Below are 20,240 nucleotides of genomic sequence, written 5' to 3'. Positions count from 1 at the left end.
AGATGGGAAAAAGAAAGCTTATGAAGAGGGGAAAATGTCTCTCTCCAAATCAAGGCGATGGCATGGCTTCAATGAGAGGAAGAAGTTTGCTGTCAGGATAATTGTTGGAGCCAGTGTCTGCCTTTATTGAAAGGAAGTGTCCTCAGAGCCACAGGAGAGATGTAGGGAACGGGCTCATTCTGGACCTGCATTCAGGCAGAGAGGCAGGCACCCAGGTGCCAAAGGGGCCCAGAGCAATGCACATCACTGCCGGCCAGTGGTGCAGGCTGGCTCAGTGAGGGGCGCTGGAGCTGGCTCCAGTTCAGACCTCACGCTCAGCTTTGCATTCTGGGCTGAGAAGGTGAAACAGCGACCCAAAGTATTTGTGTCATGAGTCCAATTAATGGACTTGCTGTCTGAATCAGCCAAGAGCCCTTATAGGACAGAAAGAATTCACAAGATATGGAAGCAGAGATGATCAGAGATGTGTGGTAAAGAGAAAGGAAGGAAAATGAGGACTAATAAGGAATGAGATTAAAGGAGAGAAAACAAAGAGAAGGAATAAAGGGGGAGTGACTAAAGAGAAACAATAGTAGGATAAAGTAAATCAAGAGAGAGTAAGGAAAAGACTAAAGGAGAGGTGGAAAAAGATGGAATGGATATAGAAAAGATGAATGGAAGATAGAACCAGGAGGAGAGCAGAGGAAAAGAATGAGAAAAATTAACAGCAGCATGAGCCAGGAAGGTGGAAGGCTTTTCACTGGCTCATTGTCCTGAAGGGCTGGCAGTGGAATCTAAGACAGCTCACAGAGGCACCTGCGTGCGGCTTCTAAAAGATGGGCTCACTAAGCAGTTCTAGCCAACCCACAAGCGTGGGGCTGGGGAATAGGCCTGCAAAGCAATGGCCAACAAATCCTGTGGGAAGAGAGCCAAAAGCAAAACAAAAGTGTCCTTGCCATTAGCCGACATATGGGATTTTGATTTTGGTAAAGCTGAGACCCCCGTGGTGCTACAAATTGTACCAGAGCATGAAAAATAGCACCAGTGACACGATCTGGCACTTTTCAGAAAGGGCCCAGCATGTGAAGGTGACATTGCGCCCCCAGCAAGCCTTCAGATTGGAGAGAGCTCCGGACAAAGTTTGCAGTGTTAGCACCAGTCTGGCCCCAGGCTCCAAGTGCATTTGCACCAGATGTAATCTGGGTAACTTTCAGACCATTTCTATACAAGTCATCAGATTTGTTGCAAGATATACCAATTCACTGGAGCCGAAGAGACCTCAACATTGGGAAGCGCAAGACAACATAACGAATGGAGGTGTAAATTCTATAGGAAAAGACCCTCTCACCAATTTACTTGGTGATTCTTCAAGCAAATATATATGTATATATATATTTATATAAATCTACATAAAAAATCAGTGCAAATGCCAATTCTAATCTGGAAGCATCTACACTAGGAAAATAAATAATTATATTACTACAAAACCAAGGGTTGGTAGTTCAATTTGATTGTACTCAGCCACAGCAGTACTATTAAATGGAAAGCACATCACACGACCCGCGAAAACATCTACTCATTAATGACAGTTCTTTAAATAAATGGTTGCATGCTCAGTTGAGAAACCAAAGAAGTTATCATGGTGGCCAAAAAATAAGTTAGAATCAGGAATGGCATTCTGGTGGCAGAAAACTTCTGGGAGAAATTTTGATGAAAGTAGGTCTTGACCGGAAACTGGCAAATCGCAGAAACAAACACCTATAACATTTTGAATGCTCTAAAGAAGTTTCTGGAAACTTAACTTTCATCCAAGGAAAAATGCACTGGTAGTCCTTCCATTGGTAAAGACAACCTCATAACTATAGGTAGGTGCAAGATTTTGCATTTTGGGGTTTATTTTGGTGACTGTAACCAGGCAGACAATAGTATTTAGTATAAGATGAAGAAAGAGACACTCAAGCTGAGCTCTGATGGTCTTGTTATGAAGAAGCCCCATCGCTACTAATGAATCTCCTTTTTGCTCTCCCACCCCAGCCTACATGCTGGTTTGCTGCACAGTGTGGCAGGATCCCTGCCAGGTCTGGATGTACCCCAGAAATAAGGCGATGGGGTTTAGTCTGGGCACACACGGAACCCAGAGTTGAGTGGTGACTGACATCAGTGAAGTGTCCCTTTCTAAACACCTTGGGCAAACACAATGCTGAGATCACTTTCTAAGTGTGGAACGAACTGTTCTGGTTCAGTTTATAGGCTTTGGAAGGTTTCTTTTTTTAAATCATCATTATTATAATTGTTTTACAAAAATTAACTTGGTCCAGGTGCAGCTCCAAGAAAGGCAGTTCAATTGGTTGAGCTCAAAGTATTTGTTTTTCCTTGCGGTTCACTCTCTTTGACCTGCACACAGAAACAAAAGTCTGCACCCCTCACCCCCGAAACAGCTATTTCTCTTCTCTTTCTAAAAAAAAAGAAGAAAAAGTGTATCCTGGGACAGATCTCCCCATGACTATACCATCTCTGGCTGTTATAAAACCCTCAGTTATTCTGTGAAACAAAAAAAGTACTAATAATGCTAATTGCTCAGGGTTGGCCCAAATACTGAAAGATCCTTTAAGAAATGTACGTAAGTAACTAGGAACAAGTTATTCAACTATTTGCACAGCAGGCCCAGGTTATTTAACAAGAGAAAAGCAAAAACTTTCCTTAATATCATTTGTATGAGTTTGTTTCTGAAAACTCGTCAGCTTAAAAATGTATTTAACCAAAGGTCTTCCAAAAATATCTGTGAGGGCAACTCATTAAGGTATGTGCTCCGTAAGAGTGTATCACTAAGTGTGGAAGGGAGATCATGGGAGGAGAATGAAGGAGAAGTCTTTGTCAGACTTTGGAAGGAACTTGGGTGTTCTTAATCATTGGCAACAAAAGGGAGAGTACAACGTTCAGGTCTGAAATTTGATCATCTGCTGAGAGTGCATTCCTTTTAGTCTCAGGTAATTCATCTTTACAAAATATTTCACAAAACTTTTTTTAACCTATAGAAATTCATTTTTATACATTTAATATATTTTTTTATTGTATAAATTATTCTCATCTTTAGTACCTTCTTTCAGCTTATAAATGGCAAAATAGACAATCAACAATCAAAACTAATCCCAGGCAGATTCTCCTGCTCTTACTACGTAAGGGCAGTCCTCCATACTCTTGCGAATTTTATGAAATGCTAATCTTTGCAGATGGCAGTCAAAGAAACTACACTTATCTTTCCCTGATAGTATGCCGTCTCCAAAGGTACTCCTTTCTTTTTTTTACTTCTTTCTTTCTTTTTCTTGTTAAGAAATCAAAGGATGTGCATAGTTATAAAATTCGAAGTGTACCAATTACAGATGTGGGTAATGGGAAGGTTGGTGAGGTTCAAGTGCTGGCAACTTTTCTTTAAAGCAAAAAACATAGAGAGCTCAGCAGCTAAATCAGCACTGGACATCTGCTGGGGTGAGGAGGCTGCCCATCTCTTGGGCAGAAAGCCTGTCAGAGGTTCATCCCTACACCTGGCACTTTGAGCAAACCAAAGCCTTCCTGCATACTGCAATGTCTTTTCTGTCCCACCCTTTGGCCCCTCTGTTTCCTTCATGGCTTCACACAGTTTGTGTTGTACATTCATAAGAATTCACATTGACTGCAAAAACATAAAATGCAACAAAAACATAAAAGCCTCCAAGTAGTATAGTATATATATTTTGTTCTTCTAAATGCTCTTCAGTCGTTGTCAGAGGTGCAGTAGCTAATTTATAACTTTTCCTTTGAGGGAATCCAGATGAAAGGCCCAGACTGCTCTTCAATAACAAGCTTGCATTGGTTATATATATCTTCTAAGGTGTCTCCTTGGACAATAGCTGTTAAAAAAGCAAGCATACTCCAAGTTAGGAATCATTTTCTGGGTGGTGAAGAACAATCAATGCTCACACACAGCAGAAGCTCAAGCCATGAAAAACAAGAAGTTAAATATTCTTTATAACTTCTAAGAAAGAGCAGAAAATTCACATCACCAACTTCACATTGTTGCTGTTGTTGTTAAATGCTGTCAAGTCGGTTCTGACTCATAGCGACCTTGTACAGGGTTTACAAATAGTAGTTGGTGACTTTGAACAGGCAACCTTGTGGTTTGCAGTCCAGTGAGTCCACATTAGCTATGTTTAAAATGCTTTTACTGCATACTCTGCATCTGTAATACATACCTTCTAGGTTTTACACTATATACATGCCTGTCTGTAGTTCTAGGCAATGAGTCACTCATTTATTTATTTTATGTGTGTCTACTCTGAAGGAGACAATTAATCCATCTTCAGAATGAAAATTGTTTGTGTATCAAAGAAGCTGGTCTTATGTTTTCTATCATACCTTCATGGCATATGGAGAAATTTAGGTATGTTTGATACAGTAAAACAGTAAACGTCTTGGAGGAAACTTTAGTGTTTGTATAAATACATGTAATAAGACATTTGCCATACTTTTATGATGTTCTTAATGTCATCCTGCAACTCTTATGGTCTTTGGTGATTAGTGTCTAATGAATCAAATCTGTTCTTGAGATGGTCTCTAAATTGAGGTGGGATACATTTAATGTCATATTTTGGTTCATATGAACTTGTTTTAATTTTCTTTAGCTTCAACCTGTACTTGCATATGAACAATTGATGGTCTGTTCCAGTCTGTCCCTGCCCTTGTTTTGGCAGATGATATTGAACTTTTCCGTTGTTGTTAGGTGCCATGGACTTGGTTCCAAATTATAGTAAAACTATATAGGGTTTCCAAGGAGTGGCTGGTGAGTTTGAATCACAGAACTTGTGGTTAAAACCAACCTGTGGTCCAGAGCTGCATCCCACAGCACCATACCAGGAATCTAATAGCATTCACCAAATCCTCTATTTCTTTATTGAACCTCTTACTAGATGTTCTGTTGACTGTTGAAAAGTTTGTTTTGAAGTTATTATTGTAGGACATTCTGTTTCTCCCTTCAATTCTGTCTGTGATTACTGTATATATGAGGGAGCTTCAAGAAGTTCATGAAAAAATTCCATTAGTTTTTCAGTCTATTTTTATGAACTTTTGATGCCTCCTTGTATTTTCAGACTCTAATGTCAAGTGAATAGCATATTTATGAAATTGTCACATATTCTAAATGAATTTGCCCTTTTAACATTATATAGGGTCGGATGGCACATAACAACTGTCATTTTTAGTCTCATATAACTGACTTTGACTGAAAGTCTATTTTGTCTGATAGTGAAATTGCCACCAAACTCTACTGGAGTTTCTATTTGCAGTCATGATTTTTTCCATCCTTTCAATATATTTGTGTCTTTGGAACTATCTTGTAGATAGTGTAACATTAGATCATGTTATTTGTTGTTATTTCATCTGGAGGACTTCTTTAGCATTTCTTGTAGTGCAGGTCTAATGGTAATAAACTCTTTCAGACTTTTTTTAAAATCTGGGTATGTCTTACTTTCATCTTCTTTCTTGAATATCACTTCTACCTTACTCTTGGTTAGTATTGTTGGTTGACACCTTTTTTTTTTTTTTTCCAGCACCTGCAATATGTTAGTTAGTTCACTGTCTTTTGGCCTCCACAGTTTCTGAGGTGACACTAGTACTTCATCTGATTCCCTAGTATGTATCAATTCACTTTTCTCTTGCTGCCTTCAGAATTCTCTCTACTTTTAGTGTTAGAGAGCTTGGTTATAATGTGTCTCCAGATCTTTGAGTTTGAGTTGGTTTTACTTAGAGTTCACTGTCCTTATTGGATTTGTAGGTTCGTGTGCTTTGTCAGATTTGGAAAGCTTTTGTATCATTTTTTCTGTCTCTTTCTCTCTTTATTCTCCTTCTGGGATTCTGATGATGTGAAGGTTTGTTTGCTTGATGTCCTGTATTTCCATTAGGAGCCCTAGTGGCACAGAAGTTAAGCACTTGACTGCTAATGAAAAGCTCATTAATTGTAACCTACCAGCCAGTGCTCCATGGGTGAAGGATGTTTTAGTCTGTTTCTGTAAAGATTATAGCCTTGGAAATGGGTAGAAAATGGGTCTTTTCTACTCTGTCCAATAACGTTGCCATGAGTCAGAACTGATTCAATAGTACACAGTAACAACATGCTCAGTACTCTTGATCCTTTCCTTGGTTATTTTTAAGATTCCATTTCTATTGCCTTATCCTTTAGTTTACTGATTCTTTTTTTGGGCCACTTAAATTTTCTGTTAATCCCTTACAAAGAGTTTCTTAGTTCAGTTATTGGATCTTTGAGCTGCAGTATTTGTTTCATTTCTTTTGACAGCATCTGGTGCAGTGCTGTGGGATAGCCACCGGACTGATAACCGCAAGGCCAACCATTCAAACTCACCAGCTGCTCCTTGGGAACTTTATAAGGATTGCTATGAGTTGGAACCAACTTGATGACACTTACCAACAACATCACTTTATTTATATTTTTGTTTTGTTCATACATCACCTTTTTGATTCCCTTTAGTTCGTTGTTCATATTTTCCTTTAGTTATTTGAGCATGTTTAGTATTGTTGTGGACTCCTTGTGTTGAGCTGTAGGATAAGCACTGGACTGCGAACCACAAGGTCAGCAGTTCAAATCCATCAGCTGCTCCTTGGAAACCCCACACAGGGTCAATATGAGTTGGAAATGACTCAATGGCACTTAACAACAATAACAGTATTGTTACATTTTATTTTTCTAATCTGTTCATGATCTGAGCAACTACAGAACGGTTCCTCTTTCTTCATTTTGTTCTTTGGAATTGGCTGTCTTTTCCAGTTTCTCTGTAAACCTTCTGAGTCCCTTCTCCCTCACAGAAGATGCTTTAAAAAGCATTAATATCTGTAAGAAAGTCTTAGTCTTTACTCATTGTTCACGGCTCACTTCACAGCTCTGTGAGAGTGCTGATCTTTGCCAGAGCAAGGCTTTAGTCATCCAGGAATCTCTCAAATCAATAAGAAAAGTTTCACTGATCAGTTCTCCCTCAGACAGGCACAGCCTGCAGTCTTTGTCCTTTCCTGCCTTCCCTACTTTGTGACCAAGCTTTCAGTCCTTCAGAAAGTTTTTCAATGGGTCAGGAAAGATCACTCTGTCCATAAGCTGGCACAACCTTCAGTCTTTGCACACCTTTTCCACTGATGCTCTGTGAGAGCTCTGATGTAGACCACACCAAGGATCTAATCCTTCAGGCTGGTCAGGGTGTATACTCTGCACCATCTGCTAGCAACATCTGTCCTATTTAGTTCTGGACCAGAGAACTGGGCTCTTTTTAATGCATAGTAGAGTCATGGGTCAGCTTAGGACATGTTGCAGCAAGAACTGAAGAGGGCTCTTTTTAATGCATAGTAGAGTCATGGGTCAGCTTAGGACATGTTGCAGCAAGAACTGAAGAGGCAAGGATATTGAAGTGGTTTTCCTACTGTTTAAAATTCATCCTGGTATGAATTTGTGATCCCTTGCTGTCATTATTTTCCTACCTTTCAGAGTTCTTACAGGGCTGAATACATATTTTTTATTGCTTTTCTTGGTGTTCATATGGGAGGGTCAGGATCATAGACCTGCTCAATTTGCTATTTGATCACAATTTCAAACAGATTTCAATAGGAAAACTTCATTTATTCTTCAAGAAATCTGGTAAATTGAGATTTTGCCAAATAGGTTGATGCATATTGAGAATATGGTAAGTACTTACAAGAAACTAAAATTGGTGGAAATATAAACAAACAGACTAAATTGTGATTGCCTCAAACACCAAGTAACTCAAATAGGCTTAAGTACTTTATATCACCTTTGAGAAAAAATTTCTTTGTCAACAGATCTAATAACAAGGCTGATTATACGAAGGGGCTTCAAAAACTTCATGGAAAAATTGAATTATAAGATAATGTAATTTTTCCACAAACTTTTTGAAGCATCCTCATACTTGCATAAAACATAATTCATATTTTTGGTATTGATAGAAACTTTACAGCACCTGATTCAATATACTTACAAAGTACTAAGTCACTGGCTCTTTGCATATCCTGAATAAGATTAAAAAAAAAAAAAAAAACCAGAAAACTAATTTTCACATAACTACAGTATCAGACAAAAGTTCTTGTTTTAAATCATGTATATTCTGTTGTAACACAAGTTCTGTAAAGTTTGATTATTTTCTGGATTTAAGCAGTGTCCAGTGAAAGTACATATGAGTAGAGAATTCAGGACAGCCACTAGAATAAAACTTTCCTCTATTCCTCAAACTTTGTTTCCAATAAATATTTAAAAATGTGAAAAATACTTTTGCACTGAGGCTGCCCATGGAATAGAAACACAGGGAAATGTTTCAAGTGTAGCATTCCTCTACAGCCAGTGAGGGACAGACCTATAAGACGCTTAAGCAGAGAATAGAGGTCCTAAGAGAGTTGCTCAAGAGCATCTGCCCACTTTCAGCTTCAGCGCCTCCTTTTTCAAGTTTTATAATGCTTTCATTGCTGCTAAGTGCTGTCGAGGAGTGACGGGTGAATTTGAACAGTTGACCTTAAGGTCCAGTGCATTATTCCACAGTGCCACACAGGAGATAGTTTAACTAGATGTAAATGCCTCAAATACTCCTTAATAAAGGGAGACAGTTCAGTGCCTTCTATTTTTATTTGTTTTTTGTTCTCTTCCTTTAAAAAAAAAATTCTGTTGTTGTTGAGAATATGTACAACAAGACATACACTGATCTAATGATTTCAACATATACAGTGAATATTGATTATAGTCTTCAAGTTGGGGAGCACCTTCTTGTTCTGCATTGTTACTTCCCCTTTTAACATAAACTCACTGCCCCCCAATGGCTCCTATCTAATCTTTTGAGTTGCTCTTGTCACTTTGATCCCATGTAGATAATTCTCAAATGAACAGAATGCTCAAGGCAGACAGTGATGACTAGTTAAGCTAAATTACTATTTAGTCTTTTGAAGACTTCAAGAATATTTTTGATTTAAGGTTTAAAGATTATCTCAAGGCAACAATTTTAGTGGTTCATTTGCACCCTTGACTCCAGAAATTTTGGATTCCATGAGATTTTTTTTCTGTTCTCCATTTTCCCCACTTTGATCAGGATTAGTCTACAGAATCTTTGATCAAACTGCTCAGTAATGGTAACAAAGTACCATTCAGTTCTTCTGATTTTATGACACAGGAAGTAGTTTGATAGAATCAGTGGGAAACCTGGCTGCATCTAACCCCAGAATTCTGAATCACATGGATGAAATAGAGGGAGACTCCCTGCCTATGAAATAGATAGCAGGGAATCTTACAAGGAGGTTTGAGGACCCAAGGTCTACCAAGCTCAGAATCATTTCCTTTCTAAGTGTGAGACAATTCACCTTCCTTTTTGACAATACAAGGGTAAGTGAACTTACCTGTAAAATATTCACCAAATTCTTGCTCTAACTTAATTGCTCGATCATAGGTTTTCTTGGCTTGCTCTTCTGTTAGACGCTTATTCATCTCCCTGGGAAAATGAGGGTCTGGTATTAGTTGGAACACAAAAAGAATAATATATCAAATCCCCAAAAGCTGAAATACACAGCAAAAATGACTTTCACAGGATATATATGGAAAGTTTAGCAGCAAGTTCCTGGCCTTCATTCAGCACTCTTCTTTGCTGGGGATAATTTCAGCAGCATTGACTCCTTATGAGGGAGTTCACTCTCATTTGGCTGTCTCTTGGTTCCATATTGGATTCAGGAATAATCTATCTTTACGGTTTCTAATCATTGGTCCCTGTTGTCACATGGAGTAGGAATAAACTTCCTTTGTCCATGAAAGACCTCAGGATATTTAAGTAAAGTAACCATGTGTCCCTTGAGTCATCTTTAGAAAAAACAGTTCTACTTCCTTTACCTGTTCAATTTCCAAATTTTAACCTTCCTGACCTTTTTGGCATGGGTTTTGCTGTAGTCTCAACTTCTTTTAACTACTGAATGTAGAATTTAATAGACTCTTTCAGGGGAGATCAGAGCGATAAGAGATGGAGAAGGTGTATCCCAGCCTACAGGGCCCTGATCACATCTGAGAGAACTAGATTTGACTGTTCCCAGCCCTGCAAAATGCTTTGATTTTTCAACTTTCCAGTCCTTCCTGAGGACTGCTGTCCATCTTCAGTGTGTATCAGGAAATATGGGGAGTGAAGAATCATAGAAAGTTGTTCCAAAGAATTACAGAAAATGGGACATGCTGCTTAACTTCTAAGGCGTGCGTGTCTTCTAGCCTGAAAAGGCATTCTACAGCTCTCCCTACTCAACGTCTACAAACAGCAAGGTATGTCAATTCCACAAAAACCTTGAACTTCCTGTTTTTATAATAAATCAATTATCTCAAAGATCTTCTAAAGGAGATTAATCAAAAGCACAGGGATCAAAATAGTTTCAAAGAGACTACAAACAACTAATGTCAAATAGTGGCTCCTTAAGAAAGAATCACTGATGCCTACTTTGTGTTCTGATAAGAAAAGATATTGTAAATGAATTAGTCCCGGGACTCTGTCCCTTCCTTTCTGTCATTTTGTCAGCCATTATCTACTATTAATTATATACAAGTTACTGGTCAAGTGATAGGAATTCACACAGATAATCCTGAGTTCTTATTCTGAGTCATTCTGGGAATACCTGAAGTCAGTTAAGCCTCCTACAACTTTATAAAGAAAGATGGCATCTTTTCCATCTTTTGCATATATGAAAAAACAGAAGCTCAGGTAGGTTGATAAAACTTTTACTCTCATGGTTGGAAGTACTTTGGCCTATCTGCTTCCAGCTCATGTATAACTTCATTTATTTTACTGTTAGTCAAGCGTGGCAACAATTGTGAGGTTAGCCCAGGATCGGGCAGTGTTTCGTTCTGTTGTGCATAGGGTCACTATGAGTTGGTACCAACTCAACGGCACTGAACAACAACATGTTTGGGAAGATCACAAACTGCGAAAATTGCCCCTGTGCTTATCAGATCATTGTTGTTGTGTGCCCTTGAGTTGGTTCTAACTCATAGCGACCCTGTATAGGGTTTCCAAGGAGTGGCTGGTGGGTTTGATCCATCAATCTTGAGATTAGCTGTCCAGTGCTTATCTTACAGTGCCACACAAGGACTCCATCAAATCACTGTAAGATTACTTAAACACAATTTAGTTGTTTCCTTTTTCTTTTCTTTTTTTTTTTTTTTTAAATAAACCTAAGCAAAGCAAACTTTAGATAAAAAAAAATACTGCAAATACTTAAACAAGTATTACAAAACAAGAAGTCTCAAATCAATTACCTAAGGTTTCTTTCTTTCTTTCTTTTTTTTTTTAAGTTTTTATTGTGAACTGAGTGATAGTTTACATGGGAGACCATTGGTTTACACCATCATTCCACTGCAATGATTACAATCTCCTCTGTGCATCATCATTCAACAGTATTTGCTTCCATTCCCTGGTTTGTTTGTTTTTTTTGGAGGGGGGAGGGGATGTACACAGAAACACTCAGGAATACATTATATAATCATTTAAACAACCCAAGGGCACATTCTGCAAAAACAAAAATTCATCTTACGAACTGAAATGGACTGTGTTCCCAAAAAGATATGTTGATGTCCCAACCTCTGGGCCCATGAATATGACCCTGTTTAGAGAAATAAGATCTTGCTTTGAAGACACTATCAGTTAAATCCTACTGGAGGGGGGTGGGTCCTAGCTCTAATCCCTTCTGAGTTGTTGTTGTTAAGTGCCATCAAGTCAGTTCCAACTCATAGCAACCCTGTATGAGATTCTGAGGCTAGTAAATCATTGTGGGAGCAGAAAATCTTATCTTTCTCCAATGGAACAGCTGGTGGGTTTGAACCACCAACCGTACGGTTTTTAGCTTAGTGCTTATCCTAAGAGGAGCCAACACACCTCTTCCTTTTTGGGTGGTGCTTTATAAAAAGAGACAGTCTCGCAGGTACACAGGCTAAGAAGGCATGTGAGGAGCCCTTTATGGGTAGCAAAGGGGTGCCAAAGTTGCCATCAGAGACGGAAGCTAGGAGACAGATTTGGTACCATTCCTCTCTCAGAGTCCTCAAAGAAATCAAAATGGCTGATATCCTAATTTTTGATAATAGCCTCTAGAACTGTGAGTAAATAAAATTCTGTTCTTTGACGTCGCCCATGTTTTGGTGTTTTATTATGGCAGTTCTAGGAAATGAAGACAAGGACAAATCAAAATGAGAGGAAAATTGAGAGTAGACTAATCAACTGATTTCTAACTACGACAGATTTATGCTCCCGTGTCCTCCAGATGTTAACATTGTCCCTGCCAAACAAATTGCACTTGCTAAATAAAATTTATTTTATCTTCCCAATATTTTCTTGCCTGAGACTGTACATTGTAAATCTAGTGTTCGAACTAAAGGTTTTAATTTTGTTTTATATTTTAACTCACTCTTAGCCAGACAGACTTCCCACTATAACAAAACTTAGTATCTTTCCAAGCAGACTCTGGTTTGGAGAAAACAAAAACAAAACACATGGTCCTGGGCACAATGCTGAAAGCTGCGACAAAACGAAGGAATTTCCTGATTTCTTGTTACTGAAACAGAGTTAAATTTTTCTTGAGGGACAGTGTGTAGACTTTTTCTTCCAAACAGCTGTAGACAAGCTGTGACTGGATGTCACTCCTAGTGTGGAAGATGTTGGTTAAACCAAAGGATGTTCTTCCGAGAAATACAGTGTTGTGCTCCAGATTTCAAGATATCATGTAGCTCCTGGGTTTTCTTTGGCTTCCCCAGTTCAAGCTGCCCTCTATCTTATTTGAATTGCATTTGAGCTTATTGCACTAATGGCTTAGTATAGGGTTTTTCCCTCTCATATGAGTTTGCTTTGTTTCATAACCTATGTTATAAGTTGTTTGAGGGCAGAGACCTTGACTTGTTCATCAGCATGTGGCATGGAGCCTGATTTGACATCTATTTGTTGAATTAGTAAGTGAATTATGAATGGGAAGCTAGACAAACATAATTATAATATAGTTGATGATAAAGTAGCACAGGGTAGCAAGGGAACAAAAGAATAGACGCAGATTTGGTGCAACAAAATGAAGAAGGCCAGGAAACTTTCGCATCATCATGGGGAAGTCTGAAGTCATGTGGTGGTACAATTTCCTACATATCCTAGATTTTCTGTTTCTTTGAAGAATCAGCTACGCCTATGTTAATGAGGTCTGTGATTCGGTATATATAATGCACATGAGAAGTAATGTGTGTAATGGTGTATCAGTGTCTAAATGTGAGAGTCACCATACTTTTGTTCTAGCTGACCTAACATTCACTCCTTCTAGGGAATGAGAAATTCATGCCGGCATCACTTCTGAAGGAAAATCCTCAGAAAAGAGTGAAGTAGAAAGTAAATAAACAGCACTGACTAATGTCACACTGGTCTGAATGTCACTATCACTGTGCTCGAGACCCATGAATATGACTGTAGCAAATTAGTTCAGATTCATCATCCTCACTGCAGAATTTAGTCTTCAGGACATTTAATTTTCACTGGTGATAAGTGGCTGCGGCAGTGTCTTAAGGCAAAACTAAATAAGTCACTTCATAGTTGCGGAAGGAAGTAGACCTTCTCTTACTGAAAGCCAGATGGCAACAGCTTCTAATATCATACTAACACAATGTGTCACTGCTGGTCTTCCAAAGGCCTTGGGAAGCTATGCTATTCATTTCACTCCATGTTTATGATGTGAAAACTAATTTTTTGTTTTCTGTTTCTAAAATGCAGTTTAAGATGCTATTTTCATGCGCTAAGGGTGATTTTTCTGTTCTTATTAATGCTAATATTAACTATTGATATTTATGTGGCTTGATACAGTGTTCAAATCAGTTTTATATAATGACATTTGTGATTCTTAGTTTGTACAATGCTTAATGCCGTATCTTACATGGGAGGAAATTTAATACATGATACTGTCTGCTCCCATAAAGTTTTACAGTCTCAGAAATCCTATGTAGGGTTGCTGGGGGTCACAATCTGGGTAGATCTGAACCATCAACCTTTTCATGAGCAGCCAAGCACATTAACTGTTGGTGCCACTACTACTGAGAGCTTACTGTGTGCCAAAGACGGTACGAAGAGCTTGTTGTTTAACCCTGACACTAGCTTGGAGAGATGCCTACTATCTATGTACCGACTTTAAAGATGAGGAACTGAATGTTGGCGAAGTCAAGCAACTTTCTCAGTGTCATGTTACTAATAAGTGGATGAGCAAAGAAGTGGATCCAATCTGACCGATTTTTAAGTTTTTGATTTTAGCCTTTTGGTTCATCTGTCTCTGTGACTGCTACAATCTCAATCTTATATGGAATTGTCTACCAAACAGTGCCAACAATTTCTATTAAATGTCTGTTACTTTACAGGCAGATCACAAATGTCTGTTTATAAATATTGTTGGTCACTGACTTTCGAAGGGAGGTAGTTAACAACTCTTTGAAAACTACAAAAGATTCTTAAGAAAAAAACCAGCCATGTATTTTTCTGTTGTTCATAAATAAACATAGGTATGAAGCTATTGGTTTAAATTATATCTGTTTTACTACTGGAGTCCTGGTGTGTCCCTGCAGGATAATGCACTGCATTACAAGGTCGGTTTGAACCACAAGGTTAGCGGTTCAAACTCACCAGCTTCTACTAGGAAACTCTACAGGTCACTATAAGTGGTAACTGACTCAAGGGCACTTAACAACAACTGTGTGATGCTCAGAAAATTCTCCTAACGACCACCAAACCCACTGCTATAGAGTTGCTTTTTGACTCCTAGTGGTGTGGTATAGAGTTTCTAATGTAAATCTTTATAGGAACAGAGACCCTCATCTTTCTCTTGTGGAGTGGCTAATGTGTTTGAACTGCCAACTTTGTAGTTATCAGTCCAGTGCTTATCCTACAGCACTATCAGGGCTCTTTCTCTCAAGGAGAGTAGTTTGCATATGTGGAATTTAATTAAGAGATATCAGAATTCTTTCATAGAACAAAGCAAAAATGCCAATGAAACATGCTAAAATAACAACAACAAAATACCAATTAAGCCAATCCACCTTTCCAAAACAAAACAAAATTATGAAAATGTAAAAAAGTATACATCAAAGAATCCTGTGAAGACATTCTGAATTATTGATATGTTTCTGCTGGTTCAGAATATCTCTGTAACAATTTATCTTCTGGGGGGAAATGTTTGAAAAGCAACTATGGTGTTTCTTTCCATTTATAAGTATTTGTGACATGGAGTTGTTAATAATTTGCTGTGCAATTTGGGACAGAGTATAAGATGAAGGCCTCCAGAGCTCTCTACTTACATCAGAGGTTCCAGTGACCTGGGCTTAATGAAGATGGCAATGGGATAGAGCTGGGCAACTTGTAACCGCTTGATAGCATTTCCTGATACGTCAAGTATACAGTGTTTGCCCTGGTAGAAAGAGAAAAAGAAAAAGTTAATCCAGAAGAAAGGGTTAAAATATAACCAAAAGAGGATCTTTTTTTTTTTTTTAAAGGGAAGGTTCGGAATGCCAGAATGAATCATTATAAAGCATAAATAAAAGCTGATATCCAAGGGCATCACTGATGTTTGCAATAACTATTTATTTATTACACCCTTATGAAGTGTGTGCCACAGTGCTAGGCATTTCACATATGCTGTATTACTTAACTTAGTTTTAATAGCTATAGTTTCATTGTTGTTGTGGTTGTTAAGTGCTGTCAAGTCTGTTCCTACTCATAGCTACCCTTTATAGGGTTTCTGAGCAGCAAACTTGGTGGGTTTGAACTGCCAACCTTGTTCAAATTCAGTCCAGTGCTGATCCTATAGTGTCGTACCAAGACTCCAATAGCTTCATTAGAGAATGGTGTATTGCACAAAGAAGACACGTAGCCATAGCCATCTGTAACTTAACCACGTTCATTCTCATGATGCTCATAGATCACAAACGTTGTTATTGTTAGGTGCCATTGAGTCAGTGCCGAGTCATAGTGACCCTATGCACAACAGAACGAGACACTGCTCTATCCTGGGCCAACCTCACAATTGTTACCACACTTGAGTCCACTGGTACTGCCCATTTGCCAATCCATCTCGCTGGGGGTCTTCCTCTTTTTCTCTGACCCTACACCTTACCAAACATGCTATCCTTCTCCAGTGACTGGTCCCTCCTGACAATATGTCTGAAGTATGCGAGACGAAGTTTGGCCATCTTGGCCTCCAAGGAGCACTCTGGCTATACTTCCTCCAACACAGATCTGTTGGGTCAAATATTGGCCTAGTGTTTATATGTTCCCTACCCCCAAGGAGCTCTGGTAGCATAGTGGTTACAAATTGGGCTGCGAACCTTAAGATCAGCAGTTCGAAACTATCAGCCGCTCCATGGGAGAAAGATAAGGCTTTCTGCTCCCGTAAAGATTTACAGCCTTGGAAACCATGTACAGGGTCGCTATGGGTTGGAACTGACTCGGCGGCACTTTAACAACAACAGTAACAATCCTCAATATGGAGTCTTGGTGTAGCACTGGAGGTTAATTTGCTAGACTGCAAAGTCGGTTTAACCGCAAGGATGACAGTTCAAGCTTACCAGTCACTCCTCAGAACCCTATACAGGGTTGTTATGGGTGAGAACCAACTTGATAGCACTTAACAATAACAACAACCCTCAATATGGAGTCCTGGTATGGTGCTGAGGTTTAATACACTGGACAGCAAGGTTGGTTTGAACTGCAAGGCCACAGTTCAAGCTTACCAGCTGTTCCTTGGAAACCCTATATGGTGTCACTATGAATCAGAATTGATTCAGTAGCACTTAACAACAACAACAACAACAACCCTTCATATATAAGGGTCCTGGGTAGTGCAGCAAATTATGCATTGGGATGCTAACTGCAAGATTGGTGGTTCAAACCTACCAGCTTCTATGTGGTAAAAAGATGAGGTAGTCTGATTCCGTAAATAGCTACAGTCTTGGAAACCCCAGTGAGCAGTTCTACTGTGTCCTACAGGGTCTGTATGAGTTGAAACTGACCCTATGACATTGGGTTTGGATATTTTTTTGGAGGGGGGTTCAATATGCTCAGTCTAGGAGAGGACAGACCCCAAAATAATATATGGATAAATATATGCTATGAAAGACATTCACAGAGTATGTAAATTTCTTGTTTGTTAACAAATAAAGCCCTATTATATTATTGTTGTTGTTAAGTTCTGTCAGCACACTTCATTAAACTTGGCTTCTACTGCAATAAGTGCTCAAAGCAAGGAGCTACTTAAAAGTATTTCTGGACAAGTAGATACATTTGCCAAATCATATTCTACCTCCTGGAGAGAATTGGCCTCATTATACTGAGGCTAGAAAAACTTATAACAAGAAGAGAAAAAAGCGTATTATACAGATAGAGCAATCTGAAATCAACCACAGGGAATAAAAACTTATCTAGATTAGTCATATGAAAATGAAGAGTCCAATGAATACCTTAATTCTAAATGAGAAACACGAGATGATTCAAACCCTTATCGCCAAGTTTGCTATCTGTGAAGAGCAACAGCTATATAAAATGTTTAAGTACTGTGTTACTTACTAGCTAGAACATTTCTAGTTAATTAAGTCTGTATCTATATGTTCAAAGAGTAGAGAAGATGCAATTATCATGGACGCTCTCAATAAAAACAATATCGATATACTTGATAGCCTTTAACTTTTGAGCGCCTTCAGTAGGGATTATAACTCCATGTAAAGAAAATGAACATCTTCAAAATTGAGCCAATAAATAACATCACAATAAATGTAGAAAAGATTAAAGTTATCAAAGACGTCATTTTGCTTGGCTCCACAATCAATACTCATAGTGTCAGTATTAAAGAGATGTAAAGGATGTATTTCACTAAACAAATCTGCTGCAAATGACCTCTTGAAAGTGTTCAAGAGCAGAGAAATCACTTTGAGGAATCAGGTGTATCTCACACCAAGCCATGATATTTTCAATTGCCTCATATGCATGTGCATATGAAGGAGCTCTGGTAGTGTAATGGTTATAAAGTGGGTTGCAAATCACAAGGCCAGCAGTTTGAAACTACCAGCTGTTCTGCAGGAGAATGATGAGGCTTTCTGTTCCTGGAAAGATTTACAGCCTTGGAAACCCTGTGTAGGGTGCTATGAGTCAGAACCGACTCCACGGCACATAACAACAACAACATATGCATGTGAAAGTTGGACAACAAATATAGAAAACTGCAGAATAATTGATTCATTTGAATTATGTTATTGGTGAAGCAAAATGAAAGTGCCATGTATTGTCAGAAGAACAAACATATCTGTCTTGGGAAAAGTACAGCCAGAATGCTCTTTAGAAGCTAATATAGCAAGACTTTGTCTCTGGTACTTTGGACACATTGTCAGGAGGGACCAGTTCCTGGAGAAACACCTCATACTTAGTGAAAAGGAGGGTCATTGCAAAGAAGACCCCCAATGAGATGGATTGACACAGTGGCAGTAACAATGGCTTCACAAATAACAACAATTGTAAGGATGAAGTCCAGGCCCAGATAACTTTACTGGTGAATTCTACCAAATATTCAGAGAAGAGCTGACACCTATTTTAGTCAAACTATTCCAGAACATTGATCCCTGCTTAGGTGGTATGGAATGGGTACAAATAAGAACTGCTTCCAATCAGTTGGCCGAGTAACTGTCTTCCTCATTTATCTTTTTTCCCACAATGAAGATCTCAAGTTTACAGAGAGATAAAAAGTAACTCCTTCGAACAAAAGGAAATGAGACAATGGTATAAACATTAAGAAAAAATACAACCTTCCTTAACCAATTCAAAGCTGTTTACTAGAGGCTCCGATAGGTAAATGAAGGACAAAGTAAATCCTCATTAACTTCAAGCTGTTAATTGTCTTTAGATATATATAGACATTCTGTCTTCTCCCAAATCTACCAACATAAATTATTGGTACTAGAACAATGATTAAGGATCTTGCCCTAAGGTGACTCTGCACTTCCATGTCTTCAAAGAATATATAATAAAAATGTACAACTGAAATTAGTAAAGAATGGTGAACTTAAATGCAGTTTGCCAGCTCAGAATCTTTTTTAAGGGAGACGTAAGAAGGTTGGTGAACATACCCTTTCTGCTACAAATCTCACAGACTGTACACTGGTTCCATATAAGTTGTCATTGTACTGGCCGGCTTCTATAAACTTGTGCTCTTGGATATCTTTCTCCATTTGTTCTCTGGAAATAACAAAGTGATAATCTCTGCCATCCACTTCGTAGTCTCGCTTTGGCCTCGTAGTATCTTTATAAGACAAGAAACAAATCAAGATGCATTTATGCTCAACAGTTCTCCCATCCTTTTTGCCTATTTTCCAACCACACCCTCAATACAGGTATTTAAAAATATGTAATATGAAGGATTTCTGGTTTGGATATAATAATGAGTACCACTAGTCTTACCCTCCCACTATAAAAACTACAAAACTGCACAAAACAACTATTTGCAGGCACCAAACAACAGACAGTGCAAGACTGTGGTCCTTGAGAAGAGAGAAACTCATCAACAGAGCTCTGCATTCACCCCGCCTCTCTGACTAGGGGCCATTACCAAAAGGAGGTTCTGCCAAGTGGTACAGTGCTAAGAGACATGTAATTCTGATCATCCAGAATTGGGCATTTGCTTGAGATCTTAGAAAAGGCCACATTTCAGGAGTAGGGTTACTCTAACAAACGGAAAAAAGTTACAACTAGAACAAGCATATCTGCCTTCAATAACGGAAATGTAATATTCTATAAAGAAAAATAAAGTTCAGACTCTCGAGAACATTTGTTGTTGTTAAGTACTGTTGAGTCAATTCTAACTTACAGTGACCCTGTATAGTGTTTCCAAGGAGTAGCTGGTGAATTTGAACCGCTGACCTTGTGGTTCATACTGATCTTGGGGTCGAGTGCTTTTCCTACAGCGTGACACCAGGATTCCCTCAAGAATACAGCTATTGTAAATATACTAAGAGATAAAAAATATGTAAAACAAACATAAGACTATTGGTGGAATCCTGAACAGCATCCAGAATCTTCAGAGGTGGGAAATTTCCACTTGAAAGGATGGGCAGACCAGCCTGGAGCGGCTAGAAGAACAGAAGATACTTCTTGAAAAAAAGATCAACAGGAAAAAATACAAAACAATATAAGCAGACTGACTGATTACTACAAGAA

General features: G+C 38.6%; 1 protein-coding gene across 1 annotated transcript in view; it reads right to left on the bottom strand.

Moving 5' to 3' along the window:
* Positions 1-3,759: 3,759 nt before the first annotated feature.
* DLG2 (discs, large homolog 2 (Drosophila)) overlaps positions 3,760-20,240 on the bottom strand; it is a 1,151,973-nt gene continuing 1,135,492 nt past the window's right edge. The window contains exons 20-23 of the mRNA XM_006864974.1: positions 19,154-19,326; positions 15,341-15,450; positions 9,406-9,497; positions 3,760-3,866 (exon numbers count right to left, since the gene is read on the bottom strand). Coding sequence (XP_006865036.1) covers positions 3,760-3,866; positions 9,406-9,497; positions 15,341-15,450; positions 19,154-19,326 — 482 coding nt within the window. The remainder of the gene's footprint in view (positions 3,867-9,405; positions 9,498-15,340; positions 15,451-19,153; positions 19,327-20,240) is intronic.

This window comes from Chrysochloris asiatica, unplaced genomic scaffold, assembly GCF_000296735.1.
Source record: "Chrysochloris asiatica unplaced genomic scaffold, ChrAsi1.0 scaffold00074, whole genome shotgun sequence".
Classification (NCBI taxonomy): Eukaryota; Metazoa; Chordata; class Mammalia; order Afrosoricida; family Chrysochloridae; genus Chrysochloris; species Chrysochloris asiatica.
This window is presented reverse-complemented; position numbering and strand designations above follow the sequence as displayed.